Raw genomic sequence first — 27,448 nt, forward strand, 5'->3', positions numbered from 1 at the left:
GAGGACCGACCTCTAAGGTGGGACACGGAAGGTTAGACTGGAGTGAGCTAGGAGTGGGGTGTGTGTGTGTGTGTGTGTGTGTGTGTAAGGCAGCAACGTTTAGGGAGAGGAAATGTGACGTCCCAAGGCCGATGAACTTCCTCAAGGAACTGGAGATGGCAGAGCACAACCAGGAAAAGGCCGGGCCCATGGCGCAGAGAGACAGGAGGGTGGAGTACGGAGACTCGGAGACTCGGCCGTAGCCACGTACTGAGGAGTCCTGCAGTCCTTGTAGGGATTTCAGATTTGCAGCAAGTGATGGTAAAATACTGAGAAGTCGTCAGGAGACTAACTCTGATTCTAACACAGGTCTGCAGTCCTTTAAATGAATGTCCAAATCTCAAAAGCAAAGGTCTCCCCGTCTTTTAAAAATTTGATTCCAAATTACTTTGAAAATTCAAACCAGTTGAAGTGTGGGTAAGGATGTGTCTCAGAGCTGTGCGGGCTCATCCATCACACGTGTCCCCAGAGTTTCCATTCATGCAAACATACATACACGTGTGTATCTGTGCTTGAATGTATTATATAAACGTAAATTTTTAAATTTTTGCTTTTTATTTAGCTAATATGAGAAATGATCCCAGTAAGTTTGCCAAAATTAACCCAATGGTTAAAAGTGGCACAAATAGGTGAGAGCATCTGACAAGACCAGTGGTACAGCATGTGGGAATTCTGCAGGAGGTTTAAGCATCTTACTGAAAATATTTGTGGCAGTCGACACTACTGATGCCTTATAAAGGCAAGTTATTGAAAGGTGACAGGTTGGCCGGCGCCTTGGCTCAATAGGCTAATCCTCCGCCTGTGGTGCCGATACCCCAGTTCTAGTCCTGGTTGGGGTGCCAGATTCTGTCCCAGTTGCTCCTCCTCCAGGCCAGCTCTCTGCTGTGGCCGGGGAGTACAGTGGAGGATGGCCCAAGTGCTTGGGCCCTGCACCCGCATGGGAGACCAGGAGAAGCACCTGGCTCCTGGCTTCGGATCAGCGCGGTATGCCGGCCACAGCGAGCCAGCCGTGGCGGCCATTGGAGGGTGAACCAACGGAATAGGAAGACCTTTCTCTCTGTCTCTCTCTCTCACTGTCCACTCTGCCTGTCAAAAATAAATAAATAAATAAAAGAAAGGTGACAGATTAAGGTGATGACTAAGAATGCACAAAAAACTGAACAACATTGCACGGAGTTACAAAAATTAAAATGAAGGTATTGAATTTACACCGATCTAATGGCTTCAATAAGAGAGGGGTGAATTTCTATAACTGTAGTTTTGGTTTCCTATTACTTTGTTCTATAATGAAGTGAGGTAAAATAAGCCATGCAGAACTGAATTGTGGAGTGAATATTTGTATTAACATGAGAATCTAAAAGTTTTAGAATCAGCACAGTGTAAACCAGTGTTTCCAGCTCAGCACTCCTGAAATTGTGGACCTGACGTCTTGCCAACAGTTCCCTGTTGGAGGGATTTGGGGTGCAAAGGTAGGGAGTAGGATATAAAACTGTCCCCTGGTGAGAACCACTGATGTAAACCACCTGAAGAAGAATGCATGAGAAAGGAACCAGAGTTAATTATAAACAGATGAGAATTACACTGAAGATTCCCCAGTGTTGTGTCTGATGAAAATCTTGATCCTAAAAAAGCACATTTTTTGAGAAACATACCTCTAAAGGCAAAACACTTAAAATTGATTTGTAATGACTATTGAGACAAAACATAAGAGTTTGAACCAGGGATATATTTTGTTATTGCTTCAATAACCACTGTTACAGTGCCTTAAATTATTTATTGCAAACTATAAATTTTATATATTGTCCCTATATAACTGTTATACATACAATATTTTGAATTTCTTATAAAAGGTGAAGTTTTGGCTTTTAATTCCTCCTAGGATGTTATCTATGTTGAAATATTCTGACTAGGAGACGGCAAGATGGCGGAATAGGCAGGAAGCACACTTAGTCCGGGGGGAGAGAAAGTTCAATATAAGTGGAGATACTGCAGGGTCAAGGAAGAGTAGCGGATGAAACAGCAGAGGAAACTCTTCCGGAACTAGTGATTCACAGTGGACCTGCGTGGAGAGCGTGGGAGCCCAAGTTCGGGACACCAGCGGCAGACTCAACGCACCAGCGCTGGAACGCGAGGTGAGCCGAACCTCCATAGCCCGAGATACCAGCAGGCAAGCGGAAAGAGGAGGCTAGAGGGAACGAGGCTTGAAACTCCGTGGGGAAAAGTTCACCAGGCTAACTAGAAGAGAGAGAGAAAAAAAATAAAAAAAAGTGACCGATACAGACACAAGTTTCTCTCTCTCCGCTCACCTCTCAAAGGCGAGCAAGACAGAGCAGGCGCCATTTTGGACATACGTCATAAGCAGGGCGACCTCAGGTCTGCACCAGCCCTGAGCCTAGCAGAAAAACCTGACTCTGTGGGGAGGGGTGAAATAACAGGAGATTAGCATCTAACTTGGCAACCCAGTGGGAGACTGCAGGAGAATTGGAGCCCACACTGAGGGCAAAAGAGATTCCCTGTGTGGCCCTCGGGAAAGAGCTTCCGATCTCTGGCTCCTGTGGGTATATCATTTGCCTGCTAACTACCTCCAATTACGTTCAGCTGTGCGGAATTACTTCCCTTTTAAATCAAAAAAAGAAAGAGATTTACCACACCTAACCTGGGAGTGTCATCTTTGACACACCCTCAGCCCTGAGGAACCAAACACAGCTCTCAGTCCACACTCATCTCAAGCCTCTAAGGCTCCACTGAAAGCAGACAGTCCACTTAATATAGAGCCATAGTGTAACAAGAAAAAACACCACAGTGAAGAAACCAAATATCTCCAACATGCCAAACAACAAACGCAAAAACCAAGCTAACAAGAACAAGGAAGAAACTATGACGCCCCCAAATGAAAAAGACACCCCAATTCAAGATTATGAAGATGATGAGATCGAAGAAATGCAAGAAGCGGATCTCAAAAAATTGATAAGAACATTAAGAAGTTCTCAAAAACAAATTCTTGAACTACAGAAATCCTTCATGGACAAGATAGAAAATCTCTCTCTTGAAAGTGAAATATTAAGGAGGAATCAAAATGAAATGAAACAACTACTGGAACAAGAAACTCTGATAGTGACTAGAAATCATAATGAAATGAAGAGTTCAATAGATCAAATGACAAACACATTAGAGAGCCTTAAAAACAGAATGGGCGAAGCAGAAGAGAGAATATCAGACTTAGAAGACAGAGAACAGGAAAGGAAACAGGCAAACCAAAGAAAAGAAGAAGAAATTAGAAATCTAAAAAATATTGTCGGGAATCTACAGGATACTATTAAAAAACCCAACATTCGGGTTCTAGGAGTTCCTGAAGGCATGGAGAGGGAGAAAGGATTAGAAGGCATTTTCAGTGAGATACTAGCAGAAAATTTCCCAGGTTTGGAGAAGGACAGAGGCATCTTAGTACAGGAAGCTTATAGAACCCCTAATAAACATGACCAAAAGAGATCCTCACCACGACATGTTGTAATCAAACTCACCACAGTGAAACATAAAGAAAAGATCCTAAAAGGTGCAAGAGAGAAACGTCAGATTACTCTCAGAGGATCTCCAATTAGACTCACAGCAGACTTCTCATCAGAAACCCTACAAGCTAGAAGGGAATGGCGAGACATAGCCCAGGTACTAAGAGAGAAAAACTGCCAGCCCAGAATACTATATCCTGCAAAGCTCTCATTTGTGAATGAAGGTGAAATTAAAACTTTTCATAGCAAACAGAAACTGAAAAAATTTGTTGCCACTCATCCTGCCCTGCAAAAGATGCTTAAAGATGTGTTACACACAGAAACACAGAAACATGGTCACCAATATGAAAGAAGGTAAAGGAAGGAAACCTCACAGCAAAAGATCACAGGAAGCTCAATTTCTCTTTGACATAGAATTAAACTCTGATGCTCTGTTAAAGCAATGTGTTAAAGTAATCTATTATGTTCTCTTGATGTCTGTTAAATTCTAATTGTTCAAAAACAGCTGAATTTTTATTAAGAGCTATGGGTTATTTAAATATGTGCTTTTTTCAAAAATTTGAATAATCACCTTGTAACAATGATCAAATTTGGTCTATGTTATGTCATGATTTTAAGAAATCTTATTTCAACCAGATATTTTGGATTTTGAGCCTTCTTGGCATTCTTGACAGGCATTCAAAAAATCAAAGTTTCAAACAATCTGGTCTCTAAAATTTCCAGTAAATCCTGGACTTTGGTTTTTCCAGTTTGGGCCCAACTGAAAAAATCGAAGGACCTATGTCTCTCATCTTATAGAGACACCAACTAATCAGTCTATTTGGAGTATATTAGAAGTACTGTCAAGATGTGATGTGGTACCAGACTTTAAGTTTCTATAATGGAAAATGCTATTAATACAAATGTTTGAGAATTAAAAAGTCTAATGATCTTGTGTTACTAGACATGATAGTTATCTTAATGAGAAAGCCCCAGAGGCTTAAAGGGTTAAATACTTGTAAAATCCTACAGGTGCTTTCAAAAATACTGTGAAGTAAGCAAGTGCCTCTTGTTGGTTGATGAGTTTATAATTTTAAACATGGCGACTTAAAGTCTTTTGTCATCCACAGTTATATATGATCTGCTGCTCATAAAACTAAAGCGTTGTTGGTTCTGTGTTTAGCTGTCCTCCTATAGGTTCCTATGGACTTTTTCCAGCCACTTTTATTGTATTCAGTACTTTGGGATGGCTCTATAAACAGATGAAGCCAATAATGTATTAACAGTACCAACTGAGAGAAAGTATGGTTAACTGAGGTTACTAAAAAGAAAAAGCAATTCAAATCAATTGGCAATCTACAAAAAGAGTTAAAGATTTTAAAAGCTATTATTAAAATTGCTATATTGGTCTATTATGCTATATTATATGTGTGTACATATTGTATGTCCACATGGGAAAATTTTATTAAGAGTTTTATTTTAAATGGCTTATAGATAAGATTGTCCATAAATTTAAGCTGCTAAAATCAATCAAAGATACATTTTAATTTGTGGGACCTGAATCTGTGTATCATATGTTTTAGACTTGTTGGTAGAAAGAAACTAAAAACATTTTAGATGGTTGTGCTTAAGTTTACTGGCTAAACAAACTACACCATGTTAGATATTTAAGAGGTGTTTTCAAATACATGATTCTTAAAATTTATAGAAGGCATTGGACCTTCTGGTAAATGTTTTCTTAAGTTGTTATCTAATGGTTGAAACGGTTTGCTAAGTATTCATGTGATATTGCTATTGTCAGCAAGCGATCTAGGACTTGCTCCCTCATTTCTCTATTCTAAGCCCAACTTGTTCTTTCATTTCTCTATTCTCTTCAAGGTAGGAAACTAATTCTATTATGAAGGAATCTGTAGGATGCACAATTTAATCTTTAGACCTTATAAAAGAGATGGCTAACATTTTTCTGCAATAGCATAGCCAAAATAAGAACTCAAATAATAATCTCATAGCTAGATTCACTTCGCCATCAGCGAAGTATACAGTAAGTAGAAAAAACCTCCCTTTCAGACCAAAGGGAAAGAAAGTTTTAAAGTGAGAATATAATTTTCCTCATGGGCATTGTCTACCTTAGAAAAACTACTACAGAACATGCCTGTGACTATAGACTTGTAGTTCAGGCCACCGAAGATTAGAGATGGGAAACGGGCACTCCCTTGACTTGCATCCTCTGGTCTGCTTTAACACAAACCAGGAGGAAAGGAAAGCTCGGCATCAGAAGCAATGGGTGGCAGGCCTATTAATGGCTGATCTGTACAGTGATCTGCCCTCAAGGAGACCCAACAGGCCAGTCCACTGCAGTGGCTTTCAATGTGGTAAGCCTGGGCTTCAGCAGAAGTCAGCTTGTGAAGAGCCCTGGCAGCTCTGCCAAGAGTTGGATCACTGGAAATGGACCTGCCCTGGAGTCGAAGGATGCCCAGGTCAGAGCCACAGATCTTATTGGCTCTAAGCTGAAAAGCCCTTCACTCAGCCCAACTTCCAAAGTGACCACTGCAGCTGAGGGGATGGTCAAGTAGGGTCAGCAACATTGCAGGCAGAACTGTAAATTTCTTGTTAGAGATGCCCCCTGCCTTTACCTGGCCAGCTCTCCTCCCAGGCCAGCCAAGTAATGAAAGTCAACAGAGTGCCTTCCCCTAGGAGGTTCACACCTCCCTTAGGATATACCCCATGTGAAGAGATAGATAGGTCTGGGCCTCTGAATTTACAAGGCCTAAAGCCCAACAGATTATTATCAAGCCCCTTCTGTCAGGTTCTATTTGCCTCTCAATCAGAAAACTTAATTGTAGCTTAGACAGCACCTTTCTTAGCTCCTCTAATAATGACTCTGTCCTTTGTTCTAGGCCCTGTCTAGTGCACTTGGGCCTCATTCCTTTGTAATCATAACCTCTACTCTACCACCAATGGCTCTACTCCCAACATGTGTGTACTGATGGTCCTCTCCCCCACTTAATGCTGTATAATTGTTCAAACCTGGTAAATGCCACTCTTAGGATCATTGGTTACTATCCTCACTCTGTCTTTTATGACCTTGTCTAAATATGATCAGAGTCGGTAAACTTGGAAGGCTTCCATAGCCTTGGCAACTCATGACGACAGCCTAAGATGGTTACTGGCGCCATAAACTAGAGTGTCAATTTGTTGGGTCAACAACAGGAGCCACTGTGCACTTGCTCCTCATGTGGGATCTCTGTCCTTAATGTGCTGTACATTTTGATTTAATGCTATAACTAGTACTCAAACAGTATGTTTCACTTTGTGTTTCTATGTGGGTGCAAACTGTTGAAATCTTTATACTAAATTGATCTTCTGTATATAAAGAGAATTGAAAATGAATCTTGATGCAAATGGAAGGGGAGAGGGAGCGGGAGGGGGGAGGGTTGCGGGTGGGAGGGAAGTTATGGGGGGGGGAAGCCATTGTAATCCATAAGCTGTACACTGGAAATTTATATTCATTAAATAAAAGTTAAAAAAAAAAAAGAAATATTCTGACTAAACAGCAAACTCAAAAGGCCTCCATAGCCTTGGCAACTCATGACAAGAGCCTAGGGTGATTACTGACACCATAAACAAGAGTGTCAATTTGTTAAGTCAACAACAGGAGTCACTGTGCACTTACTCCTCATGTAGGATCTCTGTCCTTAATGTTTTGTACATTATGAATTAACACTATAACTAGTACTCAAACAGTATTTTTCACTTTGTGTTTCTTTGTGGGTGCAAACTGTTGAAAGCTTTACTTAATATTTGCTAAATTGATCTTCTGTATATAAAGATAATTGAAAATGCATCAATTTGAATGGAAGGGGAGAGGGAGAGGGAGCAGGAGAGGGGAGGGTTGCAGGTGGGAGGGAAGTTATGGGGGGGAGCCATTGTAATCCTTAAGCTGTACTTTGGAAATTTATATTAATTAAATAAAAGTTAAAAAAAATTCTGACTAAAGAATCTTGTCCAATGACGAGTAGGTGCAAACACTTTTTTGAACTCTGTGATTATTGTACTTTAAAGAGACTTCAGAATCCACATCTATGTAAGAAATCAGTTGACAGAGCTTATTATGAAGCTAGGAAATCGATAAATCTGAACAAAGACTTGGCATAGTTTGAGATGTGTTCATACTTGCAACAACCTAGTAAAGATTATATAGACTACCAAATCATTAATGAAAAGAAAACCATATTGCATTTCTATATGTGATAGAGATTATAACCCAATAATATAAATACATCAGAGGCATCTGACATTAAAAATAAAGTACAGAACACTGACAGTGACGTGATAGGAAAATGGTAGTGGTGGCATTAATTAATTAACACTGAGCACAGGTGCAAAGATTCCCACAAAAGATATGGTGAGAATAAGGGAACACTTATTCTCTGTTAGCCTAGAACAATGGACACACAACTTTGGAACTATACATAACTGTGTTTCCCACAGTGAGAATCACTACTGAGACAACTGTATTGTCATGGAAAAGGTCTTTAGAATGGCAATATGCAACTTCTGTGAATATAATTCGCTGAAATTGTGAGACTCGTAACTCTACTTGATGGTAGTGATAGCTGTGACCCCACAACCTACTTATCTGATATCCTCAAACCATAACTTATAGTAAACATGGCTGTGTATTAGCTTAGTAGTTAGCTTAATGTGGGACATTTTTCTGAAGCAAATTATATTGGATTTTATTATATATTTATTCTAACACTTGACTGTCCATTTTGTTAGTATGAAAATATACTGGAAAGCTGTTTTTTGTCTTTGTATCCTAAATATGAAGATTCCTGGTTTGGAGTGCAAAAATGTTGATATATTTAACTACAGGTCACACTCTTTATCCTCTTGGAGGTGCTCTGCATTTAGTTGGAAAATGGGCCAATACCAATTTAAAAACCAAAATTCTAAAAGCAAACCCAAGAGGTTTCAAAATGAAGACAAGGTTCCATTTATGTTTTAAGACATATGTGATGACAAGACAGAGAATAACTTTGCTGCAGAAGAAGGAAAAAGTAGAAGGAAAGGGATGAGATTAGAGGCTGCTGGGACAATCCAGTTCAAGATAATGGCAGGTAGTGCCAGGGAAGTAGCCTGCTGCAAGCATGAGGCAGTTGGATTGGAGAGCTCTTTTAGAGACAGCATCTGCGACACCTGCAAGAGAAAGGATGTGCTTGCACTGAAGTAAGTGTGGAGGCACTGTATCTAATGCCTTGTTCATCATCTCTTTTAATCCTCAAACAACGGAGGCAACTAAATGAGAGAGGGGTTAATTGACTTGCCCATGGTCACATGTTTCATGACAAGTCAAGCAAACAGAGGAAATTAGGAAATCTGGCTGTGGTGTCCTAGAATTTACTCCCTAGAATACTACATTAAAAACTCCCTGAATATAATCATTTGCTTTCTGCCTTATGTCACAGCTCTTGTGCAAGTCTCTATCTTAATTAAAAATTAACAGTAACCTTAAAATTCTTCAATCCTGTGGCTTGTTCTCAACCATCATTTAATTTCCTCAGCAGCTTTCAACAATGTTGATCACTGCCTCTTTGATAAGAGAGTAGGAAAATCTACTAAGTCTCAAAAGTTACTAACTCAAAAGTGACGGGCTGAATGGATTTTAAAAACTCATTTATTTTATTTGCTGCCTACAAGAAACACTTCTCACCAAGAAAGAGACTTGCAGACTGAAAGTGAAAGGAAGGAAAAAGATAATCCATGCTAACAAAAACCTAAAAAGAGCTGGTGTAGCCATGCTAATATCAAGCAAAATTGACTTTAACACAAAAACTATTAAAAGAGACAAAGAAGGGCACTATGTATTGATTAAGGGATCAATTCAACAAGATGTGATTGTTATAAACATATGTACACCTAAATACAGGACACCTGGCTATTTAAAAGAAATATTAAGCGATCTAAAAGGAGACATAGACTCAAATACAATCAAATGGGGGACGTCAGTACCCCTCTATTGGCAATGGATGGATCAACCAGACAGAAAAACAGCAAGGAAACAACAGAGTTAATCAACACTATAGACCAAATGGACTTAACAGATATCTACAGAACTTTCCATCTTACAGTGGCAAAATATACCTTAATCTCACCAGTGCATAGAACGTTCTTTAAAATTGACCACATGCTAGGTCATAAAGCAAGTCCCAGCAAATTCAAATAAATCAAAAACATACTATGCATATTCTCTGATCATAATGGAATGAAGTTGGAAATCAAATGAGGACTGGATAAAAAAATTATGGGCATTCGGGTCTGGCTGAAGAGCCCATGAGAGTATAGTAGGCATGGAAAGCCAAGATACCATGGAAAAAAAAAAAGACCTAAATGAAAGATCTCTGTGAGTGAGATCCCAGTGGAAAGAACGGGGCCATCAAAGAAGGAGGTACCTTTCTCCGAAGGGAGGAGAGAACTTCCACTTTGACTATGACCCTATCGGAATAAGATCAAAGTCAGCGAACTCTAAAGGCTTCCATAGCCATGGCAACTCATGACTAGAGCCTAGGGAGATTACTGACGCCATGAACAGGAGTGTCAAATTGTTAAGTCAGCAACAGGAGTCACTGTGTACTTACACCCCATGTGGGATCTGTCCTTAATGTGTTGTCTAATGTGAAGTGATGCTATAACTAGTACTGAAACAGTATTTTTATACTTTGTGTTTCTGTGTGGGTACAAACTGATGAGGTCTTTGCTAATTATATACTGAATTGATCTTCTGTATATAAAGATAATTGGAAATGAAAAAAAAACCTGGTGTTAAATTGGAAATGGCATAGAAAATTAATTTTAAAAAAAATATTATGTAGGATCTCTGTCTTTAATGTGCTGTACATTGGTATTTAATGCTATAATTAGTACTCCGATGGTAGTTTTTTTCACTTTATGTTGCTATATGGAGCAAACTGTTGAAATCTTTACCTAATATATACTAAACTGATCTTCTGTATATAAAGAGAATTGAAAATGAATCTTTATGTGAATGGAAGAGGAGAGGGAGCAGGAAAGGGGAGGTTTGCGGGCGGGAGGGAAGTTATGGGAAGAGGGAATCCATTGTAACCCATAAGCTGTACTTTGGAAATTTATATTCATTAAATAAAAGTTTAATAAATGGAAAAAATATTATGGGATATGTAAGCTATGGAATATTACATAGCGGAAAAAATAACTGAAATCTGATCATTTGCAACAAAATGGATGAAACTGGAAAACATCATACTTAGTGAATAAGCGATTCCCAAAGGCATAAATACTATATGTTCTCCCTTACCTCTGATAACTAATAGGGCACCTAAAATGTAATCTATAGAAGTGAAATTGACACTTTGAGAAGCAATCACTTTGAACAGCCCTCTTGATTGTTGAAGAACAGTAGTGGGTGTTTGCTTTTTTTTTTTTTTTTCATCCTATTAGTTGAACTCTTCACTTTACATAGAGTTAATCATATTTGTATAGAATTAGTTGAAAATAGATGTTAGTAAAAGATTTTTAGCGGGAATAAGAGAGGGAGGAGCAGGAGTGTGATAGTGTGGGGGGAGTAAAGGGCATGGAGGGAAGAATCACCATGTTCCTAAAGTTGTAATTATGAAATGTATCGTCTGTAACTGTAAAAAAAAAGAAAGAAAGAGAAAGAAAATTGTTAAAGTGCAGGAAAAAATAAGTATTCGTTGTGGGAACCCTGAAAAGCAAGAGAGGACTCAAGCTTTCATTCTCATTTGTTCTCATTAACACGCTTTATCCCTCCCACTTCCTGCACAGCTTGAGACAAACTTTCTCTTTCTCCTGCTTCTAGTCAGAAGTATTCACAAGTAAGGAAAAGATAATATTCAGAAAGAGGGAGATTTTCATCATGTCCTCTCCTCTGATGGATTTCCAATAGTACTGAGGATCTGTGTGAAATCAGGGATTTTCAGTAATGGGAATGACACAACTGGGTGCAGAATAGGGAGGAAGTGAAGATAGAGGAAACTGGACAGGGTTCATTGAGGAAAACAGAGCGTGATGAAAAACCATGAAATCTGGGGTAGGATCAGAAGGTCAATGAGTTCCCCTGATTGCTTGCTGACTTTTAGCTCTGGGGGATGTTAACAACCTTCACTGTCTCTGTACCACTGTCTATGGGTATGTAGATCAATATGAAATTACTGAATTTGTTCTATTTTTTACTTACAAAAGGAAAATTTGATACAATTTATGCTCCATCAGTTGAAACCCTCTTGCTGATCTTCAGCCAGAGAATCTGGAGACATAATAGACTCTAATATACTGAAAGTCTCATATAAACTTGTAAAGAGCTCTCACCTCAACCAGGATTCCAGATAATGCTTTAAGTTTTACAAGGATTCAAAGAACATTCATAGATGTTCCTTATCTATTGAGTCATCGCAGACATTCAAGATCTTTGCTCCAGCAGCAAGGTGCTTTCCACTAGAGAACACTAACCTCAACTCCTATCAGAGAACCTTTATAAACCCTTTATAAACAGGAAGAAAAGGAAGGAGCTAACAGAGGGCAACTCATGATGCATCCTATCTGAAGGGAGTGACATCAACTCCAAAGAGTGTGTTGAGCGCATAAAACTGGTTCTTTTAGGATCCTTCAAATTCCTTTTAGTCCCCTACAAAATATTCAAAAGAACCTTTTTGGGGGCACCACTCATAGTAAGGGGCAGTGATGTCTGGGAATTACCTTAGGAGAATCCATTTCAATACTCACAGCTGAGGAAATGTGGTGAAGGTCAGAAGGGTGAGACTGGAGGAGAGTTGGGAGAAATGGCCTGGACAAGGAAGGTCTCTTATGCGATCTTACAGATAGAGGAGGTACCATGTTCTTTATGGGGGAAATAATTTAGGATTCATAGGATAAAGATAGGTGGTCATTGAAGAACACACCACAACCTTTTAAGAAACACATCATGGGCACAGTGACAAATTAACTGCCTTCCTCTCCCACCATCCAAACAGGTATAAGGGCCCAACATCCAGTGTATGCACTTACGTCTGGTGTCCCTGGCCAGAGACAAAGGAGAGTGCAGCACAAGCAGTGTCACAGTAAGAACTGCCACGCAGGAGCTTCTGAGGAGCCACAGACACAGCATTCTGGGGAGCAGGAGGGGCTGGCTGCCAGAGGAGCAGGCAAGTCCCAGTGACAACTCTGACCCAGACACATCTCAAATAATAGAAACCAAGATACTCATGGCTTAGGGATTGTACTGAGTAATGATAATTTGGAGAGCCAATCAGCATAGGACATGAAAAGCACCAGCAGTTGCTGGTCAGACATTCAGAGTGAAGGTCCTGTTCAGAAACACATAAAGAGTGTTTTAAATTTAGTGTTGTCAAGTTTTGAACCTTACAGCTGTAGCACTTTCATCAGGGTGGGACATGAGCCACCGCTGAGCTGATCAGCACCGTTCTGTTCTGATTTGAACCTCGTGGGAGCCATCACCTCTGACTAAGGACAGAGCTGTGTGGACAGGTATATGTGTGAAGATGTTAGAGTACAGGGCTGGAGGGAAGATGACTGCATGTCAGGAGACCTTTAATCTGCTCCTCATTGTACCATAACTTAGTGTTGCAGATTTGGGGAAATTGCTTAACTTCTCACAGGTGAAATGAAGCTACTTTTGTCTTTCTGAAACTTCAATAGCAGAAGATGCTGTGGCTTTCAGTCAGCCCACATATGGCTGTGACCCTGCAAGCTGTGGGCAGCTTCAGGGCACATCAGTCACAGAGGTGCCAACCAGGTACAGCCACAGCCACCAACACAGAATCAACCCAATGTGCCAAAAGCGCGTAACCTCAAGTCCAGCTGGAAATAAGGAATCTGAAGACTGTGATATTAATGCTGAACAAGAGGCCCTGAAACCCTCACAGACGTTCACCACTTCCTTCTGAGGCTCTTCTTGCACTGAAAGTCCAGGACATTTCCAAAGTGGACTGGCAGTATTGTGTTCAAATGCCAAATTTCCAAAATCCAAGTGCAGTACCACAGGAGTGAAGGTGGGTCCCCCATCAGGATGTGGGTTTCCAAACAAGGAGAAGGCAGGGTGAAGTTCCTTGATGAGTTGGTCCCCATATGGCCTTGCACATATTTTTATTGGATACTGGAAATGCCCATGCTTTAATTGAAGAAGAAACTAAAGAAATGGAGAAAGAGGGACAAGGAAGGGCTGTTGCTTTCACACAGTACCCCAGTACTGTTATTCTACCATGAGCAGCAGCTTAAATGGAATTTACAGATACTGTATTGGGGCAGGAAAGAAGCTTGCCATGAGGTGGAGCACTACTGACTGTGGCCCACACATCCTGTCCTCATCCAGTGTTTTCCAGACCTTGTTCTGAAAGAACTGGACCATTTTCCACTTAAGAAGAAAGGGAAGTGAATGTTCTGTTCTTTTTTCACTTTCTGCCAATCTGACGTGGAAACAGAAGGGACCCCTATCCTCAATAGGTAGATGCCACCATCCAGAGTCATGGAAAGGCTGTGTTACTCCAACCCCTACCAGCTGCTTCTGCAGCACAAGATTGGTCTGAGTCCTGGTTGGATCCTCAAACAGACAAGGTCATTAAAGGGCTTTGTGAATGGGGGAGTTCTAACAATATTTATCGGTGATTACATTGACACTTTGTAGGAATTGAATATCAAGTACTCCTCAATGTTAGTCAATGAGTGTGGAGTAGACAACTTCATAAGAGCAGAGTATCTTCACGGAAATGCTTTGTTCTCTAAGGCCTGGTGGATCTGGTGCACTCCCACATCCAGTTGAAGGAGCTGGGTTCCAAGCCCTTGACTGAGTTGTCTGCTCTGTGTAAAGCCTGTCTGTGGGAGATGAAATCCTTCTTCACCCATCAACAGCTGTGACCTTGCCCAACGGTCCCACTGGGATTAGACAATGGCCACCTCCTGGTACTTCCAATGTGTGTATAGAGAGCAAGGAAGTCAGATGAGATAGGTGAGGAGTCGTCAGAGAATTAAGAGAAAAGGTATAGCATATACATATATACTATATATGGGTTTTGAATGCTTTGGTAGTAAACAATTACATTTTTCCATGAGCTTTTTGAAGTACCCTTGTGTGTGTCCCATTGGGCACAAACTGTTTTCCAATGAACCAACTCTGAAATCCTTACTACATGGTTTTTAATTTGTCAATCTCTCAAGAATCCACTATATTTCCTCTCTGTGTGGATTTTCCCATTTGGAATGCCACCAAGTCATTAAAGGAATGAGTTTTAAAATCATCTTATGAAAGACATGCCTATTTTAAATATAGATTTTACTTGTCCAAAACTCACCTGAGTAAAGATAGTCCCCTGTTTAGGCTATCAGTGTGAGTGAGATCTGATTACAACCTTGTACACATTATTATTGCTTAAAAATGAACTCAGTAGAGTTTATGAAACATAGTCTGACACAGGAATGTAACCTAATCTTTCCCTAAGTCCATGGGTGACTTGATGCTGGTGAGATAGCTTGACTGCTTTGCAGGCTGCTTTTTCCAGTGAGGCCACCATTCCTTGGTCACTTTGGCATTTGTGTGCGTATCCTTTTCCTCACCATATAACTGAATCAGGCACAGATTTCACAAGTGCTCTGCTATCACACAGGCACATGCGGCTAATAAACAAGTAGAAACCCCGTGTTGAGCATTCATGCCTTGACAGGAGTCCAGGTGCCACAGGGAAGAAGGCTCCTTCCTGTAGCTTGCTGTCCCAAGGACAGCCCTGCCAGGAATCCCTAATGGTGGGATTGGCATTAAATATCCTCCCCGCACTGGTGAGCCTTTCTAGCCAGTAACCTCTTGATTTCTCTTTTGTCTCCTCTCTGCACATTGGCTTAAGAATTATTTCGTAAGTTCATTACATTTCGTAACCATGAATTCCTTCTTAATTTGTAATCTTATTATAAATATTATATGGACAGGGACCAGTGCTGTGATGTAGTGGATAAAGCCGCCGCCTACAATGCCAACATCCCATATGGACACCAGTTCTAGTCCTGGCTGCTCTACTTCCAATCCAGCTCTCTGCTATGGCCTGGGAAAGCAGTAGAAAATGGCCCAAGTCCTTGGGCCTCTGCACCTGTGTGGGAGACCTGGAGGAAGCTCCTGGCTCCTGGCTTTGGATCAGCACAGCTCCAACCAATGAGGCCATATCTGGGGAGTGAACCAGTGGATAGAAGACTTCTCTCTCTCTCTCTCTCTCTTTCTCTCTCTCTCTCTCTCTCTCTCTTTCCCTCTCTGTAAATCTACCTTTCAAATAAATTAATTAATTAAAAAAAAAAGATTATATAAGGGGCCAGCAATGTGTCACAGCGGGTTAAATCCCTGGCCTGAAGCATTGACATCTCATATGGGTGCCAGTTTGAGTCCCAGCTGCTCCTCTTTCAATCCAGCTCTCTGCTATGGCCTGGGATAGCAGTAGATGATGGCCCAAGTCCTTGGGCCCCTGCACCCACATGGGAGACCCAGAAGTTCCTGGCTCCTGGCTTCGGATCGGCACAGCTCCAGCTATTGCGGCTACCTGAGGAGTAAACCAGCAGATGGAAGATTTCTCTCTCTGTCTCTACCTCTCTCTGTAACTCCGTCTTTCAAGTAAATGAAATAAATTTTTTAAAAAAAGATTATATAAACAGACAACAGGTCATTTGAAAAATATAGGAAAGCAAAAAACCCCCTCTAATGGGACAGCCATTATGATCTCATGTTTCCTGACTGTTTCCCTGTGGATATTGTCAATGCCATTATCAATTTGTGAGTGAAACCTTGTTCTAAAAATATAGAAAGTATCATGTCATAATCTGATCTATTTTTGGATTGTATGTATTAAAATCTCTGATGGGGGCTGGCGCTGTGGCACAGCAGGTTAAAGCCCTGGCCTGAAGTGCCGGCACCCCATATGGGCGCCGGTTCTAGCCCTGGCTGCCTCTCTTCCAGTTCAGCTCTGTGCTATGGCCTGAGAAGGCAGTGGAAGATGGCCCAAGTCCTTGGGCCACTGCACCCATGTGGGAGACCAGGAAGAGGCACCTGGCTCCTGGCTTTGGATCGGCTCAGCTCTGGCCATTGTGGCCATCTGAGGACTGAACCAGCGAAGAGAAGACCCTTCTCTCTGTCTCTCCCTCTCACTGTCTGCAACTCTACCTCTCAAATAAATGAATAAAATCTTTAAAATAAAAATCTCTGATGGACCCAGGAAAAAAGAAAGGAGCAGCTGTGATTCTGTGGACACATGAAGAAGAAACCCTGCCTGGTAAATGATGCTGTAACAGAATTAGAGCTTTAGATTGGAGAGCATAATCGGAACCTCTTTATGGGTAGGGATGCCTCTGATAAGCTAAAAGAAACTGAACATTAATAATGTGTGCAACCATCATGAAAACAGTTTTAGAACATTTCTAGCACTGTAACATGTGGCTGTGTATCATGAATGTTTACCTCAGAACAGGCCCCAGGCACCCACTGGTCTGCTTTCTGCACTGATCAAATTTACCTTTTCTAGGAGTTGCATGTAAATGGGATCTGATGACATCATGGTTTGTGCCCAATATCTTTCACAGAGTGCAATGTTGATAAAGTTCATCAGTTTCATAACATGCATCAGCATTTTTCTCCTTTATGGATGAATACTATTCCACTACATAGCTGTAGAACTATTCTTTCTCTGCTTATTTGTGGCTGGATATTTGGGTTTTTTTCCCAGTTTGAGGCAAATGCTAATGCTGCTCTGAACATTTGCACACACATTGCTGTGAGTCCATGTTGTCCTCTGTTTAGGTAGATTCAAGGAGTGCAACTGCTGAGTTCCACAGCAGAGCTATGCTGGATAGTCTGTGAAATTGCCAAATGACTTTCCACAGTTATGACATCATCCAGCCCACCAGCAATGCATCAGTATTTAGAAACGCTTTTGGTTTGTATCACAATTTCAATAATGATGATGGTAACAGAATGTTTCAGTTATTTTATACTTTTTGATATTTCAATTTTTATTTCTCAGGGTCATGTTTGTGCTGAAAGAGTCAGTTTGCAATATACTATATCAACAACTGGAAACTCCTTACTTCTTAAACTGAATCTCAACTGTTAGTTCTAGTTTGGGACTCTGCTCTAGATGTGTATTTAATCATCAATGAATTCTTACCAAAATATACTTATGAAATAGGTCTATTGTGGCACAGTGGGTTAAGTCTCCCTTGAGATGCTGGCATCCCACATCAGGGTGCCAGTTTGAGTCCCAGCTGTTCCCCTTCTGACCCAACTTCCTCCTCACGCAGGTTCTCAGGAATGTTGGTTATTGGAGACAAGGTTCCCCGGCTTCTCTCTCTGACTCCTCCTCAGCATGTGATCATCCCAATGCACCCACTCCACCACTGCCAGCCTCCATTACACGCCAGATTACAGGGCTGCCCGATCCAGAGCTGTGACTGCCAAATGTAAGCCAGAATAAATTTCCTTCACAAGAAGTCCAGCTTGCATATTTTACTCAGAGTAAAGCTAATACACATCTCCAACTCTAGTATAATAGCATGAGAATGAAGCTCACAGAATTTAGATCTTTGTACTGTTTTACAGCTATAGTTACAAAATGTTTTAGACAAATACCCAAGAAGTTTTTTATTTACTTGCTACATTGTGCCCATTACATAATTTTGTTGTATGTTTCTATTGCTATAGCCTGTTTCCAGTTTTTATGCATTCATTTAGACTTCATTTACTTTTCTTTTGTTTTTTAATTAACTGACAAGGAAAAATTGTACATACATATAATGTTGATATGCATGTATTCATGTGAAATGCACACATCAAGCTATTCAACACATGCATTAATTCACACACTTATCATAGAGGAAAGAACACTTATTGTATGGTGATGTAAACCTCACTCTCTTTTCTGTTTCTTGTCCTTGAAGTTGTATGAAGCAGATGATATTTATTTCATATTTATTAGAGAAAAATGTAATCAAATAATGTGGCACAAATGAGATCAGATCCAGGGGAGGCAGGAAGGGCTGAACAGAAAGGAGCACACAAACAGCACGGAGAAGGCATTGCCATCAGCACTGGGACACCAGGTGAAGGGCAGGGGCTGAGGACACCATCAGGGAGGACATTTTCTTCAGGGTCACTGAACCAGGAGGGAGCCGGATGCTGAGAAACCACACTCTTTGGGGAACAGGGAGAGCCACCCAGAACACCTGCTGATGTGAAGAATCAGGGACACAGGTTCTTCCTGAGAGCTGCCTTCCTCACTTCAGCTCAGGATTCCTGCAGGTGACAGAAGACAGGGTTGCTGTCAGAACCAACTCTGAAGACAGCTGCTCGTGCCCTTTCTCAGGGCTGCATGGATCACACCGCAGTGGGAAAGAAACAGAAAAATCTCAAGTCTCCTGAGCTAATGCTAACACAGAGCATGGCCTTTTGTATAACAAGAGAAGCTTAGTGCAAACTGCTAGAGCAGAGATCTGTCCCCAAATCATTGGCCATTAGCTCAGTCTCATGTCTTGTTGACCCTGCTACCAGTTCATGGTAACCTGAACGTGTCTCTAGAAGAGGATAAACATGCATTACCTGTGGGCTGAAGTCCAGAGTGCCCTGGGAAGAGAGAAGATACATGCATAAAATATATGGAGACAACTATGTCCCCAAATACGTCCTCCTTTCTCTCCCACCACCTCCACAGCAAACAGATCAGAGACAGGAGCAGAAACTGAGAGCCTGTGGCAGGGAGCTGCTGTCACACAAAGGCAGTGCCAATCAGGCAGCCTGGTGGCTATGCTGTCCTGGGCCCCAGGTTCTCAGTCTCTGTGCTGGTTAACCTGTCCTTGTTTCTATGAAGCACGACCCTTGTTCAGAGTCACCACACATTGCTGATTTCTAGATTTCCAGGAAACTGTGATCCAAGTGGAAAAGTACAAAGGGCCAATGACGGACAAATAACTAATTTGAGAAAAACCATATTTCTATCCCAGCCAGGACTAGGAGAGTCCTCACAGCAACAGGTCCTTACCTTTCTGATTCCTGCGGTAGACAAACAGCCCCAGCCCGAGGAAGAGCAGACCCAGCACAAAGCCCCCGACTCCACTCAGCATCTTGCTCTGTGCAGATTCAGACTTTGCCCCTGAGAGAAGAAACCAGCGTTAGACATCTGACCCCACAACAACCCCTGCAATTGAGACCCAGAGATGCAGGGCTTTGGGATGGGGGGAGGAAGCCTGGACTAGAGGAGCAACAGTGATTAGCCAACCTGCAGAAAGATTTTAAATATCTTACTGAGGACAACCAAGCCTCAGGCATTCAGTTTACTGAAATAGAACAAGCCTGAAATGATGCCTGAGGTGGGAAGCATCTGGGAATCACTGAGGTTAAGCAGCTTGGCCAGGATGGCAGAGCTGATGAAAGACAGAGCTGAGACTAGACTCCCCTCGTGTCAGGAAAACCCTGCCTGCTCCTCTTCTCTGATCACCACCAGCAACTCAGAGCAGTAGAACCAAAAACACAAGCCCAGCCTCAGAAGCACAGACAGAAGCCCAGAGCCAAAGGGGTGACCATGACCTGTGATGTTGGGAAAGTTCAAAACAAGAACAACCTCCCTCTCCCTGCAGCCATGGTCACCTCCCCAGGCATAGAAGTGTGTGTGGAAACCAGCACAGAGCTACCCCAGCGACCTGGGCTGAAGGAAAGGAGCGCATGCAGCCGATGCAGACACAGTGAGGGGAGAGAAGCCTGACACTTGGAGACAGGCAGAGTCCCTTTCCTGGAGGGGGAGGGGTTTACGGGTCAGGAAGCTGCTCACTCCATTCCACGGTGATGGGGCTGGTCACACTCGGGTGCTCCACCTGACACGTGTACACCTCTCCACTCTGGGGAACTGTCTCAAGCATCACCAGGGTCTGGAAGGTCCAGTCTCCATTACGGATCAGGCCCGTGGACACGACCCCAGCCTCCTCTTCCTCTCCATTCCGGAACCACCGCACTTCAACGTTGCCTGGATAGAAACCACTCACAGCGCAGACCAGGAGGTTGTGGTGCTGCAGGGGCTGGGTCTTTGCAGGGTACACGGTCACCTTCGGCACAACTAGGAGGCAGAGGGGGAGGGGTGAGTGAGGCAGGCACAGCAGTTCTCCCTCATGGCTGCTTTCTGCCTCTCCATCCCCAGGCTCCAGCCTCGAGTGGGAGTCCTGAGGCGAGGGGAAGGAGAAAAGAGGCTGTCCATTAAAAACCTCTTTATGATCAGCTGACAAACCCCACTCCTTTGCAACATGAGCACAGCTAATCCAAGAGTCAGTTCTCTTTGTAACCTGACATTGAGGGCAGGGCAGGGTCTGCCACTGACTAACATGTGTTCCTAACACCTGGGCAATCCTTGACACTGCCAGCCTCAACTAGGCACTTTTGTTAAAAGAGAAACCTAGGGAGAAACATTTTCATAACATAAAAAATGATAGATTTCTGCTTGGTGAAAAGTCATTATGAATGATTTTGCAGTAGAGTTCATTGATTTAAAACATTCACAGTCTTATCATGTAAACTAATAAACATACTCTAAATATAAACCAGAAATGGGAGAAAATGCATAATCAAATATCATCAAAGTGTTAATAAAGTTGCTGCATAAGAAAACCAGACAACATCTGGAAATCCCTTGGTAAGGATAATAAGTAATTTCTACAGCAGTTGTAACAACTGGTCAAGTGATGTGAAAAATGCTCAAGAAACTTAAAACAAAAGAAACAGATATTAAAAATATAACACTTGGGACCAACGTTGTGGCGTAGCAGGTAAAGTCACCACCTGCAGTGCTGACCTCCCATATTGGTGCCTGTTCGAGTCCCAGGTGCTCCACTTCAGATACAGCTCTCTTCTATGGCCTGGGAAGGCAACAGAAAATGGCCCAAATTCTTGGGCCCTCGCACCCACATGTGAGACCCGGCAGAAGCTCCTAGCTGCTGGTTCCTGGCTCTGATTGACACAGCTCCAGTTGTGGCCAACTGGAGAGTGAACCAGTAAATGGAAGACCTCTCTCTCTCTCTCTCTCTCTCTCTCTGCCTCTCTTTCTCTCTGTGTGTAACTTTGACTTCCCAAATAAATAAATAAATAAATCTTGGGGCTGGCACTGTGGCTCAGCAGGTTAAAGCACTGGCCTGAAGCACTGGCATCCCATATGGGCACCAGTTCTAGTCCCAGCTGCTCCTCTTCCGATCCAGCTCTCTGCTGTGGCCTAGGAAAGCAGTAGAAGATGGCCCAAGTCCTTGGGCCCCTGTACCCTTGTGGGAGACCCAGAAGATGTGCCTGGCTCCTGGCTTTGGATCAGCTAGCTCCAGCCATTGCGACCATCTGGGGAATGAACCAGTGGATGGCAGACCTCTCTGTCTCTACCTCTCTCTGTAACTCTGTCTTTCAAATAAATAAAATAAATATTAAAAAATAAATAAATATTTATTATTTATTTATATATTTATATATTTTATTATTTTATATATTTTATATTTTTATATATTATACTATATAAAAATTATATTATATATTATATATTATATGTGTTATATATTATAATTTTATATTTTTATATATATTTTATAGATTTATGTAATATATAATATTATATGTTATATATTATATAAAATTATATTATATATTATATATTATATATTTATATTTATATATATTTATATTTATAATATATTTTTATATTTTATATATTATATATTATATATTTATTATTTATATATTTGTGTATATTTATATTTATATATAACATGAGACACGGCAAAGCACAGTGTGCTATCTGAACCCTCAAGTTTGATCAGAGAAATTCACCCTGGAAGTATTTGAGGGAAAAAATTTTAAAAAGGCGACCATACTGAACACTTACACTTCTGTCTCTTGTCATTATTTCCTAAACAACACCACTTGACAAGTTGTGACACAGCATTCACACTTCCAGTGTTCGGGATCCTAAGTGATCTCAGATGCTTTAAAGACCAGGGCAGTGTGTGCACAGGTCATATGGAAGCACTACCCATTTTATATAAGGGCTGGAGCATCATCAAGTTTAAAAGATTGGTTTATTTAGTTATTATTTATTTATTTATTTGAAATGCAGAGTGATAGAGACAGGGAAAGAGAGACAAAGTGAGAGAGAGAGAGAGACAGCAATCTATCCACTGGCTCAGTAAAGAAATGAGGAGAAGGGCCAGGGTAAGGCCGGGCCAAAGCCAGCCTCCAGGAACTCCCTCCAGGTCTCCCTAGTAGGTGGGAGAGATCCCAGCAGTTAGGCCGTCTTCGGTTCTTTCCTGAGGCGCATTAGCAGGGAGCTGGATCTCCCACGGAGCGGCTGGGACTCGAACCAGGGCCCCAGCACCATAAGCAGCCGCTTAACAAGTGCCGCCACCAGGGCCCCTCAACCTCTGATTTGGACACCTGCGGGTCTCCTGGAACTGCTCCCCCCTCACACACAGACCAAAGTATTTGAAATATTTTTTAAATACTTAACAAAGGGGAATGCGGGGTAAATTATGTTGCAGATGCACAAAGTATGTGACTAATTCAATTCCACTGGCATTATTAAAATGCTAACCTCAGTATGTTAAGCTAAATAGTAGTCCTAAGCGGGTTTCACACTCATTTGAACAACGTAAAACTATTACACCCAAAAAGTGAACAATGAAAACATAGCAGGCAACTCAGACCTAAAACCGGGTCTCAGAAATCCTTGGTGCCCGGAGGTTCGCTGCCCCCCCCCCCCCCGCCCTGTCCCCGCCCCCGCTGGCAGGGACAAGGCCCCGCCCCGCGCTCACCTCGCCGCTGCACCGTGAAGCTCTCACCAACCCCGTAGTTGTGTCTGCAGTACGTGTCCACGGATGCCCGCCTGTCCTCCAGCAAGTCCGGCCGGCTGTTCCAGTCCTTGGCTATAGGCCGGCCCAGCTCGGTCACCGCCCTGTACTCCCCCACGTCGCTGTCGAAGCGCACGAACTCCTCCCGGTTGTAGAAAAGCCTATCCATGTACCGCACCCGCTGCGTCCCGTTGGAGAAATGACACTCATGTTTAACCTGCTCCAGGAAACGGGCTGCGGGGACACAGAGACCCGGTCACGGGCGGCCTCCGGGGACAGACCGACGGCGACGCCCGCCTACTCGAGGGCGCTGGGAAGAGTCGGGCCCAGGACACCCCTGAGGGACCCCACCGCGCCCCACACCCTGCGCCCCGAGTCCCTCCTCAGCCTCTGCGGGAGCGAGACCCCTGGGTCGGGAAACCCTGCGTGGTCCGCAGCCATCCGGATCCTTAGCCCTGTGGCCGCCACCCGCCTCTCACAGCACAGCTCTGGCCTCTCCTGAAACGCCTCTGCGTCCCTCTCCTTCCAGGGCAGCCTTCTTGGAGTCCACGCAGTGCCCGGCCCGTGCTTAGTCCCCACCTTGTTCTCCCAATCGCCCTTCCCCTCACAACCCTTAAAGCCCGGCAGAAGCGCAGGACCAAGACCAAATGCACGCGGTTGTGCACGGGACTGAGCCAATCAGGGCAGGTGCGGAGTCCAGAACCCAGAGCAGAGCATTGACCTGGGCCACAGGAGGGCGCCGAGCAGGATGAGGAGGGACATTTAAGGTGGGACACGAAAAGACACCACTAGGGCCGGGAACTTTTTTCCGCCAGGGTCCATTTGGATAGCTACAGATGTGCTGAAATTGGGTCCCATCTCTGGTTGCCCTGGCAGGGCCAGACCAGGCATTCTCATGGCCTGCAAGCCAGACGTCCCCCAAAATGAACAAACCAGGATTCTGGGGCCGCCTCATTCTGAAGGCCCTGGAAAGCAGGAAGGGGTGCAAACTCCTCTTCTCCTTTGTTCGCATTAACACATTTCATCCCTCCCACTTCCTGTGGAAATTCGGACAGACTTCTCTTCCTCCTCCTTGCAGTGAGGAGTATTCACAGGCTGGCTTTCAGCCCCCTGGGATGCTAACAACCTTCCCACTGTCTCAGCACCTGCACACGGTGTGTACTTGGGCACATATACACTCCTGAATTTGGTTTCCATTTTTGACCTGCAAAACTAGAACCTCATATAATTTATCCAAAATTACTTGATTCCTCCTTGGTGGGCTCCAGCCAGAAAATGTAAGAGATGCAGTAGAAACTTACAGAAGGATTCAAATAGACACTAAACCCAGCCAGGCTTTCAGAAGAGGCTTGGAGTTCTTCTAAGCACCAAAGAACAGCTCATATTTGCTCCTTGTCTGTAAGGTGACTCCAAGCACTAAGGATCTTTGCTTTGTCTCCAGAAGAGAGGGAGAGGGAGAGGGGGAAAGGAGAGGGGAAGGGAAGAGAGAGAGAATGAGAAACGCCAACCACAGTTCCTATCAGAGAATCCCAGCCTCAGGGCACAAGCTTTAGCAGAGGATGAGAGAGAGCAGAGGATGAGAGGAGACAGCAGAGGCTGACCCCTGATACAGGCTGTGCACAGAGTGACACCAGCTCCACAAGTCCTGTGGAGCACATGGCTCCAGTTTGAGGATTACTTCAAATTCCTTTTGATTCCCCGTAAAGTTTTCAGAGGCACCTTCATTTTTCTGGAAAAACTTAATAGAGGGAAATGCTTCATGGGGGATTCCTTTAACATCATTATTTCTGAACACTCTGAGACAGGAAACGTGCTGCATTTCTGGAGGGGTTAGACTGGAGGAGATTTGGGAGGAAACGGCTTGGAGCAGGAGGCCCCTTGTGCAGATCTCACGCAGAGGGCAAACATCCATGCTCCTTTCACGGGAAACATTGAACATCCACAGGACAAAGATAGGTGGTCAGTGAAGAAAATGTCACAGTTTTTTAAGGAACAAAGTCTGGACTCAGAGAAAATTAACTCCCTTCCTTCCCCACCCAGTAATAGCCCAGCATCCAAAGCATGCACTTACGTCGGGTGTCCCTGGCCAAAGCCGGGTAAGAGCTCAGCACCAGCAGTGTCACAGTCAGAGCTGCCAGGCAGGGGCCTCGGGAGAGCCAAGGACACAGCATTCTGAGAGCAGGAGGGGTGGCTGTCAGGGGAGCAGGCAAGTCTCACTGTGACAACTCTGACCCTTCTCCTCTAAGACACTCATTTCTCTGTGCCTGGATTGGGTCATCTCAGTGTGAAGAACCAATCAGCATCACAGATGAAAAGCATCATCAGTTGCTGGTCAGAGCTTCAGTATGAAGATTCCCTTCTGAAATATCATTTCCTTCCTTAAAAGGACTGCGTAAATTTAGTATGTTAAAAGTTTGATCCTGTTGCATTCAAAACAGGTTAATTGGGCTTCTCTTGGAAGCCAGCCCTGAGCTGGTCACTGTTTTGTCCCAAGTTTGAGCCTTGCAAGAATATTCATCTATCAGTGGCTGTTTGCACAAGTGTATGTCTGAGGGTGTTTAGGAGAACAATTGGAAGGAGAATGAATCCGAGTCAGAAGATTTTAACCTGGTCCTTGTTGTATCACACATTGAAATTATAGATTTGGGAAACTAGCTTCTCTCAGTTTAGCTCAAGCTCTGTAATCTTTCCTGTATTTCCATGTTGGAAAATGCTGTGATTCTGTGGACACAGCAAAGTGTAGCACAGCCTGGAAACTGATGATGTGACAGAATCCGGTTTGTTGATTGGCAGTGTATTCTGTACCTCTTTAGTGGTAGGGTTGTTAGCAGAAATAAAATGCTAGTCAATAATTTAACCCGAGGGAAACAGTTTTTCCCTTGCTGATGCTGCGCCTAAGTCTAGCAGCCCCTCCAGAACACCCAGGCAGGCACTTAGAGGAGGTGACCGTGTGGGATGGAGGCCCCTGCAGAGCACTTGACCAACAGTGTGATAAGGACACTCCTGAATCAGTGTGGTCAGGACGCTGAGAGAGCAAGAACGCAAAGTCAGGCCTTGACACCACAGTCTGCTCTAAAATGATTCATATCTTTGCAAAAGGATGTTTAATCTCTTACCCATACTTCCCATTTGATTCCCTTATTTTATTGAGACTGCACTGCTTTCTTAGTCTCCTTCTCTTGCTTCATCAGAACATGAGATCTAAGAGGAATGTGCTAATGAGTACATTATAGAATGTTCAGGAAATAGAACACTACAGAAAATGTATGGATTACATTATCAGTGTGGTCATATAAATTTAAACATATAATACTATTTTGGCTAATTATTCACTACATTAATATTAAAGGACATCTCTACATGTAAATACCCCATTAATTCAAACTCCACCACCGTTCTAATAAGCAGTGATTTTTTTAAAGTTTATTTATTTATTCAAAAGGCAGTGTTACAAAGAAAAAGGGATAGAGAGATTGAGAGACCTGAGCCTGGATCAAGGTGCAACTATTTTAAAATAGGCCTCCATCTTGTAACTCAGGCCTAACCAGGCCCTGAACCCTGAGCCAAAAGCTCCTAAAAATAAATAAATGAACTCCCCTTGCATTAAACTCTCCTAGCAACACCAATTAGCAGATAACAGAAAAATACCTAGAGTTCCTGGTGTCTTCTCAAGGCAATTAAGGTGATTGATAACTTTCCGAGACCCTGCAGTTTGGCACCTACACCCCAGCAGCTCGGACCCTATACTTTAGCCAATCAATTTAAAAGGCATCAACCCCAAAGCCATCCAACCACCTTTACTAGCTCCATTCCCACCACTGGATGCACTAATCAGTCTTTAGAGATATTCTTTGAATTTCCTGCAGGATGAGATGATTTGCTAAATGGCACTATAATGTATAGAATGTCTCTGAAAACCCTATAAAAACCCTGTTAACTGAAGAGTCGGCTCTCTCAATTCAGATCCACTGTGTCAGTGATAGTTGAGAGTCCAGGCCCGGACCTGTAATAAGACTCTCATGTTC

At 42.8% G+C, this 27,448-nt stretch overlaps 1 protein-coding gene and 1 pseudogene across 1 annotated transcript; one reads left to right on the forward strand and one right to left on the reverse strand.

Moving 5' to 3' along the window:
- Positions 1–131: 131 nt before the first annotated feature.
- LOC133756504 (ferrochelatase, mitochondrial-like) lies at positions 132–14,453 on the forward strand (annotated as a pseudogene).
- A 3,601-nt stretch (positions 14,454–18,054) lies between these two features.
- Positions 18,055–25,646, reverse strand: LOC133755817 (HLA class II histocompatibility antigen, DR beta 3 chain-like). Its single transcript, XM_062185922.1, has 6 exons — positions 25,495–25,646; positions 23,388–23,657; positions 20,384–20,665; positions 19,598–19,708; positions 19,159–19,182; positions 18,055–18,855 (listed from the first exon to the last, which is right to left on the reverse strand). Exons 1-6 carry the CDS (start codon positions 25,592–25,594, stop codon positions 18,842–18,844), a joined length of 801 nt encoding a protein of 266 aa, XP_062041906.1. The 5' UTR covers positions 25,595–25,646; the 3' UTR covers positions 18,055–18,841.
- Positions 25,647–27,448: the final 1,802 nt, after the last annotated feature.

The sequence above is a fragment of the Lepus europaeus genome, chromosome 3, assembly GCF_033115175.1.
Source record: "Lepus europaeus isolate LE1 chromosome 3, mLepTim1.pri, whole genome shotgun sequence".
NCBI classification, from domain to species: Eukaryota; Metazoa; Chordata; class Mammalia; order Lagomorpha; family Leporidae; genus Lepus; species Lepus europaeus.